At 43.1% G+C, this 9,197-nt stretch overlaps 1 protein-coding gene and 1 non-coding gene across 2 annotated transcripts in view; both read right to left on the bottom strand.

Annotated features, from left to right (window-relative positions):
• The window catches only part of Ppp1r8 (protein phosphatase 1 regulatory subunit 8), a 26,448-nt gene extending 20,216 nt beyond the window's left edge, over positions 1-6,232 (bottom strand). Inside the window, exons 1-2 of the mRNA XM_004642874.2 lie at positions 6,129-6,232; positions 3,895-3,955 (exon numbers count right to left, since the gene is read on the bottom strand). Coding sequence (XP_004642931.1) covers positions 3,895-3,955; positions 6,129-6,184 — 117 coding nt within the window. The 5' untranslated portion in view covers positions 6,185-6,232. The remainder of the gene's footprint in view (positions 1-3,894; positions 3,956-6,128) is intronic.
• Positions 1,381-1,540, bottom strand: LOC111813104. Its single transcript, XR_002818440.1, has one exon.
• Positions 6,233-9,197: the final 2,965 nt, after the last annotated feature.

The raw sequence follows: 9,197 nt of genomic DNA, 5'->3' as shown, positions 1-9,197 counted from the left end.
GGCGGGCCAGCATGTGGTGCTGGGGGATTGAACCGAGGTCTCTGTGCTTTGCTTGAGCTTAGCTTGTTCTAAGTAGGTGCTTTAGACCACTGAGCCATCTCACCAGCCCCCCTGGTCCATTTAGACCACCAAGCTATCTCCCCAGCCCTCCTTCCTATTTTTATAGTTGACAAAATTTGAGGCATAAAGAAATTAATCTACTAAAGTTCACATAGCCACATCTGTGGCTAGGTTTAAAATTCAAATTCCCCTGACTTTAAGCTCTTTTAATTACTACATTATGTATTTTCCTCATTTTTAAGTTTTATCTTTTTATTTTTTCAATTTTATTTATTTATGTGTGTGTGTGTGCGCGCGCGTGTGCGCACGCGTGTGCGCGGCCAGCTCAGCCCACCAGGGGGCGGGGCTGGCTGGTATGTGGTGCTGGGGGATTGAACCGCGGTCCCTATGCTTTACTAAGCTTGTTCTAAGTAGGTGCTTTAGACCACTGAGCCATCTCACCAGCCCCATATTTTCCTCATTTTACTTATATTAAAATATATACCATATGGCAAGTCATATTTTAAGAGTAAGTACCATAGGACACACTCTTAATTTTTCTTTAAATAACCATTTAACCAGTTTCTTTCAAGCTGAGCTTTAAGGCTCAATCAGTACACTCTAGCTTAGATATGTGGGTTACCCCTTGGAAACACTGCACAACACTGCCCATCTGCTGCTGGTAAAGCTCTCTGCAGCCCCAGCCTCAAACTACTACAGAGCACCAGGACTTAACAGCTTGACAGCTCAATCAGTCATCCTCATGTCTGCAATGAGCTAAGTTTTAAAACTTGGGTTAATAATATGACCCTGCTTTCAAATTTAAAGACAACCCTGAAATCTCAACATTTTGTGCACTCTTGGTAATATGTACTTTTTCCTCCTGCCCAGACTTAGCCACCCTAATGTACTACAGAGCAGGCCTAAGATACTTCATGCCATAGTGCCTCTCTGGGTAATATTTACTCAAACTGAATCTCAGTGCATTTCTCACTTGTATTAAAATGCAGATTATGTTTCCACAAACTTAAATTTGTGTTAAACTTGGATGACAAGGAATATGTAAGTCCACTTTCACATTCTAATATAACAACGATCAGATTTTTATGATTCTAGAGTACCAGGGATATACCACAGACTGAAAATATGTTTGAGGGAAAAGATTAAAATAATGGAACTTTAGTGGATAACATTATGCCTTCAAATTAAGAAAACATGTTAATAAATTAATAAAATAATGCATTCATCTATCCCCAGTACCACAAGACAAAAAATGTATTGATCTTCCTGGTCACTTCTGTGGTCATACTTCTTGACTAGCTATGGCCAATACCACTATCTGGTTGTGCCTTTGAGTTATAACTCAGAGTGCATCTTTACACAATGGGCTTAATGATCTCATGGCTTTTAATATTGCACTTCTTCAACCCAACTATCACAACATATCACAGGCTTTGATATAAGGCCAGGATATAGATAGCTCGGTTAGTATCAAGTGCCATGCAAGTCTAAATCCTTGGAGAAAAATAAAAAAAGCATGTGTTTATTTGTTCTCCAGCACAGCAGTGCACGAGCACTCACACACATGCTCACACATACACACACATGCACATACATTCACATACACACACACTCTCAGGTCTAATCCTCTGAAGAACAATTTACTGATGTCTAAGGTGTTCAATCTGAAGTGTGGCAACTCACACACTGAGAACACAGGAAGAGAACATTACCAGCAAATACAAAGCAGCAATAGAGGAGTTTTGGATAAACTAGAAGTGCTTTGAAAATATAATTTTTCCTTAAAGAATGTGGTATTTTCATGAAGGATAGGCCACCTTGCGTGTTTTTTTCTGTTACAAACTAAAGATTTATTAAATTCTAATAATAAAATAGATCTATGTATTTTCAAGTTTCATGCTGTTCTACTTAGCAACAAATAATCTGTATTTGTGGAACCATTTACAGTAAAAGTCATTACAAATATATTTTTTACAAATATTTTAAATTATTCCCTTAATTAGCCCTAATAATTTGAATACCCTTAAGATCATGAATATCTTCAAGGTAAAAGAACACATCCTCGTGCAGTGACACACTTCTGTAATCCCATCATTTTGGGAGGCTAAGGAGGGAGGGTAGTAGTTTGAATTTCAATTTAGGAAGACCCTGTAGCCTAGGCTACATAGCAAGTTCAAGGCCAGCCTAAATTACATAGTAAGACCTTGTCTCAAAAAAAAAAAAAAAAAAAAAAAAAAAAAACCCAAGGGGCAGGGAAATAGCTCAGCTGTCTAAGCACCTGCCTGGCAAGTGTAAGGACCCAGGTTTGATCCCCAATACCGGGTTTGAACCTTGGTAATGCATGCTATGCCAGCCCCAGGACCCTGGCTGCACCCTGCCAGCCACAGATACTGGGCTTGATGGTGCACACCTATAATCCCAGCACTGTATAAAAGCTGAGACAGGAAGATCACTATGAGTCCAAGCTGCATAGTGAGATCCTGTACTAAATATTTAAAAAATGTTTGAAAAACAAACCTAAGGGGCTGGGGATTTGGCTCAGTGGCACAAGCATCTACTTGGCAAGCCTAAGGTCCTGAGCTTAATTCCCAATACCAAAAACACCCCAACTTGACTAGCTATGGTCAAAACTATTATCCAGCTGTGCCTTTGAGTTATAACTCAAACAACCCTAAAAACTTACAACCTAAATAAAAACTCAAGCCAAGAGTGGTGGTGCACACCTGTATTCCCAGCACCCAGAAGGCTCAGGCAAGTACCATGAGTTTGAGGCCACTGAGTTTCTGACCAGCCTGGACTACACAGCAAGAGCCTGTACACAATCTAATAACTAATCAATATTCATGTTCTCTCTTTTTTATTTTGAATATATTCTGCTGTTTGTTTATTTATTTTTTACATTTATTTATTGTGTGTGTGTGTGGCCAGCTCAGCCCACCAGGGGGCGAGGCTGGCTGGCATGTGGTGCTGGGGGATCGAACCACGGTCCCTGTGCTCTGCCAAGCCTGCTCCAAGTAGGCGCTTTAGACCACTGAGTATCTCTCCAGCCCCTCATGTTCTCTTAAACAAAATTTCATATGGTATCTACTCTGTAAAGACTGTATAGGCTGCTTCAACAAAGCAGTCAGGCCCAGGTTGCTGTGCTTCAATCCCCACAACTCCAGCCAGCCAAACATGCCCTGAAGGCATTCTGAGCTAGCCAAAAAAAAAAAAAAAAAGACTGTATAAAAGCTAGAATTTTGCCTAACTTTTCCTTTATAGTATTTATCTCAATTTCAATTATGTACTTTTTTTCATAATTCTATTAGATAGCTTGAGGACAGGAGCCATGTTTTGCTCTGTATTGCAGGCTCCTCTGCTGAGTTCAGAGATTGGCACACAGTAAACATAAATGTTCTGAATGAATGAGCAAGTGGCCTAGTTTACACACTTGAAGGAGATGGACTTAATCTCTTACAAATAACTTAAAAGTCATCTTCAGTCTACATCATTCGGTTTCTTCAGGTATTGCATTACTTTATGCCATCCACACAACTCCATGTACTCAGGAAATTCACCAAGTCAGAGAGCTTCCAGTTTGATTGGGGATCAGAGACCTATGGCCTATTAAAAACTCTTCATTTGGAAGGTGAGAGAAGTCACAAAAAACTGTCTATGGGAAATATGAGCCCTGAATGTGTTATGTCATCATGAGCTTTTATTAGAAAAAAAAAAAATTAGGATGAACAAAAGTAGCAATGCTAGAAAACAAAGCAGTAGAGGGGGTGGAAAAGTGAGTCACTGCAAAAAACTTCAGAATGGAGAGAAAAAGAGGGAAGACATGTACTTCCATACCTCAATTAGTTTGTCTCCTTTGACTACATCCAGATGTAAACCAGGTGGCGGTTTACCTGCCCTGAGAAAGAACAGTGAAAAAAAGCATTTTCAGGATGAATGTATAAATATTATTTGCAATCATTATTCCATTCAACACTGCAGCTCTCCTATCAGTCTATAATTAGTTTGTGTTCACACAGAAATGTCATCTATTTCACTCTTATAGCTCTTTTCAACGTTTGACACTTCCCAAGTGATTCAACTGCTCTAAAACAGATTTTAGCGGATCTGTATTTAGAGCAGTACCAAAGAAACCTGTATTTTAACATCAGATATTCACTTCTGAGAGAAAGCACATAAAGTGTGCAAGTACTACATAGCTGGGGTAGTCTGGTCATCTGAAATTTGAATCTAAATTTGCTATCTCCCTAATATCACGGGTAAGTAGAATAATGTATTTTTTTGGTTTTTTGTACAGGGTTTCACTAGGCAGCTCAGTCTCCCCAGCGATGGGATTACAGGTGTGCCACTATGCCTGGACTCAGTCACTGGCTCAGCACACCCAGGGGCGGGACCAGCGCAGCATGTGGTGCTGGGGATCAAACTCCAGACCCTGTTCCTGCCTAAGCAGGCACTTAGTCTGCTGAGCTATCTTACTGGCTCAAAAGTTGAATAAATGAGGGGCCACAGAGATACTCAGCAGTATAAGTGCCTGCCTGCCTGGCAAGTGCAAGGTCTTGAATTCAAACCTGGTACCTCCCCCCAAAAAAGTAGAATAAATGATATGGTATTTTAGGCTGGCCAAAAGTAATCTCATCACAAAATAAGCAGACGGTATTAGATGGAACACTACTTGAAGGAGATGGTCCTGAACCTCTTATTATCAAATCAGAGATGCATAATTAGGGAAGTAGGGCAAGTCAAAATCATGCCCATGAAACCAGGTACCAAATGAATATGGGTGTTGTCTTATCCTTAAACAGGTCTCTAACAGCATGATTAAGCAAACTTCTCTATACTCTGGCTTATCTTTCAAGGGGGATAGGCATATCCCTGGTACACACCAGGATCTGGGGAAATGGTAGATGATCTCAAAGAGTCTAGTCTATGTTTACTGTCGTGACCCAAATTTGAAATCAGTGTACCTTGGAACCACACTGACCACAGAGTCTGTTGACTGAAGCAACTTTTATATCACAAAAGTGTAAAGGAACCCTGAAAATAACCACACATTCATTTGCTTCCTGGACTGATACTTTTGATACTTGTATCCTACATTTGATACTTGTATCCTACATTTGATACTTGAAAGGCTCCTATATTAGCACTAGAAGAATAAATGTACCCTATCTAATTGAAGATGCAACACAGGTCATCTCACAATCCTGCCCCAACCTCTCCATGGCAGTGCACTGGACCAAAGCTCATTTCCTCCGAAATAGGAAAGGAATGTTACATCTGAAACATACTTTCTCATCTCCTACTATATGCATGCCTGATTCAGAGGTAGACGCTGAGAATACAAAGATAAAACGGTCTCTGCCCTTAAGATCTTAATATAATAAGAGGCTGAGACAAGTTACCTGTTAAAAGACTGTGATGAGCTAGCTACTGCAGGTCTAACTAGGATGTACCTCGCAAGTCAATTCATACTTATTCATCCTGTACCCTACTCAAATACTGAATTAAATTACCCCACTATTGCAAAGAACTTCCTAATAAATGGAAAGGGTTTATTCCAGTAACTATTGATGCCATTTTACCGAGCTTCATGCTGGTCATTGAGAGTAAGTGGGTCGATCAGCGCCAGCCCTGGCCTCAAGGCGCTCCCAGTCTGCTGGGTCAAAAGTACCACACGAGAGATGCGGCCACAGCAGAAGGCTGCAGGACGCCGAGGTTGGGCTGGGGTCGGGAAGGCGGCTTGCTTGCGCTTGGGACGTGCAGCAGAGGTGTCAGGTCAGTGCTCCCCGCGAGGGCACCAGGCAGCCAGGAGTTGGAGCAAGTTCGTGGCTAAGACCCCAAAGTACCGCCAGAGAGCAGCTGATCTCCCAAACGCCTGCCTAAGTGAGCTCCTTTGAGCCTCCAACCCCAAGCTCTCTCAATTTCTGGGCCCGGGCTCCAGGCTCCCGGCGCCTCCACCCAACGAGTTTTCCCTCAACCATCCCAGGATTTTTGAGAGAAAAGAGCTGTCCCTCAGGGTCATACTTGGTAAAACCAGGCCACTCTGTCCCGAACGCCCCGCTACCACTCACCAGGTCGGACAGTCGAAAAGCGGGAGGGTAGAGCCGGAGTTCGCGGCTGCCGCCATCTTGCGTCTCCCCCTCCCATTTGGCGGGCCCGAAGCACGCCGGGAAACTGAAGACCGGGAGAGGAGGCAGCATCCCAGCAGCCTTTGCGCACGCGCGTGCGAAAGCACGCATTGGGAGGCGGTCCCTCTAGTGGCTGTTCGCGGCTGGTTTTAAACTTTCAGTTGGAGTTGGCGTTTGGGACCCTGCAGAGGTTGTTTTTCTTGCAGAGGAGGTGTCAGAGGAAAAGGTGTATGTGTGTGTGTGGGGGGGGGGGGTTAGCCTTCCCCTACGGCCTTCTGCAAACGCCCTTGCGCTCATAATCTTGGAACTGCATGGTTCCCCAGGGTTTGCACCGTTAGCCTTTCGCTCTCAATCTAGAAAAAAATTGGAGGGCAAGGGGCCGGGGGGATGGCTCAGTGGACTAAGTGCTTCCCTGGCAAGCACAAGGGCCTGAGTTCAAACCCCGGTTCCGCCAAAATAAATAAATAAGAGGGCAAAACTCAGGAGACTGAAGTTAACTCATTGTTCCTCCTCTTCCAGGCCTTCTCCTGAAAGCTGCACCCTCCTCACCTACCTTTTCTAATTTATTTATTTATTTTTTGCGGAACCGAGGATCAAACTCAGACTGTTGCGCTTGCCAGGGAAGCTCTTATTCTACTGAGCCATCTTCCCAGCCCCTACATTTTCAAATTTAAATCTGGGCCTTGAGCACTATTTGCATCAGGAGTCATTTTGTGTCCAGGGTCTCTGGTGATAATGGCTTTGTCTGTGAAGGCAAATTTATCTGGGCAACTTTGTGTCTGTTTTGAGTCAGAGTCTCCTTCTGTTAAGTGGTGCTGAATTTTAACTCACTGTGTAGCTGAGGCTGACCTTGAACTCACGGAGCTCCACCTGCCTCAGCCTCGTCAAGTGCTGGGATTACCATGACACCCAGCAGTTATGTATTTTGTGTAAACCATCTCATTTGAGCCTCACAACCCCAAAATAGCAATTATGATCCTTGTAGGAAAGCCCAGAGATTAGATGCCCAGCTTCACAATGGAGTAAGTGGGTGATTTACCTGAGTTTGACAACAAAGCCCATGCTCATTAATTACACTGCCTCTCACACTTTTATATAAATGCAACCATATCAGCATGTGTGCAATTGATGCCTTTTTCATTTTTGTAGGAAACCTAGCAAGGGGGCCAGGGAGATGCTCAGTGGAATAAGCGCTTCCCTGGCAAGCACAAGGGCCTGAGTTTAATCCCCGGTTCCGCAAAAAAAAAGAACTAGGAAGACTATTGGACCTACAGTTGTTTATTCTTTAGACAAGGTCTCACTATGTAGTTCAGGCTGTCCTTGAAGTTACTATGTGTGTAGCGCAGGCTAGTCTTTGTGCTCTCAACCATTCTGCTGGGATTACAGGTATGCATGACTTGATTTCAAGGAAATAATCCTATGAGCTGAGCATGGTGGCATGCTGTACCCCTGTAATCCTGGCACTTGGGGAGGCTGAGGCAGAAGGATCATTGCCAAGTTTGAGACCACCTTGGGCTAGAAAGTGACCTCAAGGCCAACCTGAACTGCAAAGTGAGACCCTGCTTCAAAATGACACCCTCCCCAGGCCAAAAAAATAATCCTATGGCTCTTTCCTTTCATGACAAGCCATTATTTAATTTTTTTTTTTTTTTAGAAGGAATGAAAGTGTTTTGAGTGTAACAGAAAATAACAAATGGTTATCTATAGAGATTGTGTGAGCTTTTTGAGTTCCATGCCCCTTTCAGGCATGAGTGGTACTGAAGCCATTTCTGACTACTACAAATCAATCCTAACTACCAGTGGCCTGATTAAATCTTACATTGACTTTGCCTTTCAACCTGTGGTCCTCCTAGTGTCATCTGTACAACTAATAAGCCTAACAGCTATCTTCTGTTTTTTGAGACACGGTCTCACTATGTAGTTCAGACTGGCCTAGAATTCAAAGCCATCCTCCTGCCTCAGGCTCCCAAGTGCTAGGACTACAGGTATGCACCACAATGTCCAGCTTAAAAGCTATGTTTTGTTTTGTTGGTGGAGCCGAGGATTGAACTCAGGCTCCAATGCTTATCCTACTGAGCTATCTCCTCAGCCTGTTTTTTTTTTTTTTTGTTGTTGTTGTTGTTGTTGTTGTTGTTTTGAGACAGGGTCTCACTATGCAGTTCAGGCTGGCCTTGTGCTCACTTTGTAGCCCAGGCTGGTCTTGAACTTGCAACCATCTTCCTGCCTCAGCCTTCCATGTGCTGGGATTACAGGCATACCCCATCATACCCAGCTCACTTTTAAGTCCTTCTCAGCTATGTTCCAATTTCAGACAGCTGATATTCAAACTGGCCTCTGGTATAGTGACACCTCACACCGAAGCCCTTATAAGGTAAAATGCTTTGTTTGGGCACCAATGACATCAGTATGGGCAGAAAACTGAAGGAGAACAATGTAGGCCTTAACCTTCTGAAATGGAGACTGCTTGCCCAGTCGTCCTGGGTTCTAGTATCTCAACAAAAAGAGGTTAATCTTTTAGTCTCTGACAGATTTCCTTAGAATAGAATTTAAAGACATTAGAAATATATCAATATAAAAAAACTCCTAGAACATCTTTTGGTATGACTTATAAGGATCCAACTGAGACTGAAAAACAAAGCTGTCCACAGATAAAATACAAAAGAAGCTTCTGCTTTTTTGTTTTTGAGACAAGATCTCACTATGGGGAGTGGGGATGTAGCTCAGTGTAAAGGCTCTGGGTTTAATCCTTGGCTGACCATGAACTCACTATATAGTCCAGGCTAACATCAAACACATGGTGATCCTCCTGCCTCCGCCTCCTGAGTGCTGGGATTAGAGGCGTGTACCACCATGCCCAGCCACAAGAGGCTTGTTTAGCAGGTAAGTGTACGGGATACAGATGGAAGAAAAGATGTTCATTAACAGTTGAGTAGAGGGGGACAGGGAGATGGCTCAGTGGAATAAGTGCTTCCCTGACAAGCACAAAGGCCTGAGTTCAATCTCCAGTTCTGC

Source organism: Octodon degus, unplaced genomic scaffold, assembly GCF_000260255.1.
Source record: "Octodon degus isolate 3935 unplaced genomic scaffold, OctDeg1.0 scaffold00163, whole genome shotgun sequence".
Taxonomy (NCBI): Eukaryota; Metazoa; Chordata; class Mammalia; order Rodentia; family Octodontidae; genus Octodon; species Octodon degus.
The sequence above is the reverse complement of the archived record's forward strand: the minus strand, read 5'-3'. Positions and strand labels throughout refer to the sequence as shown.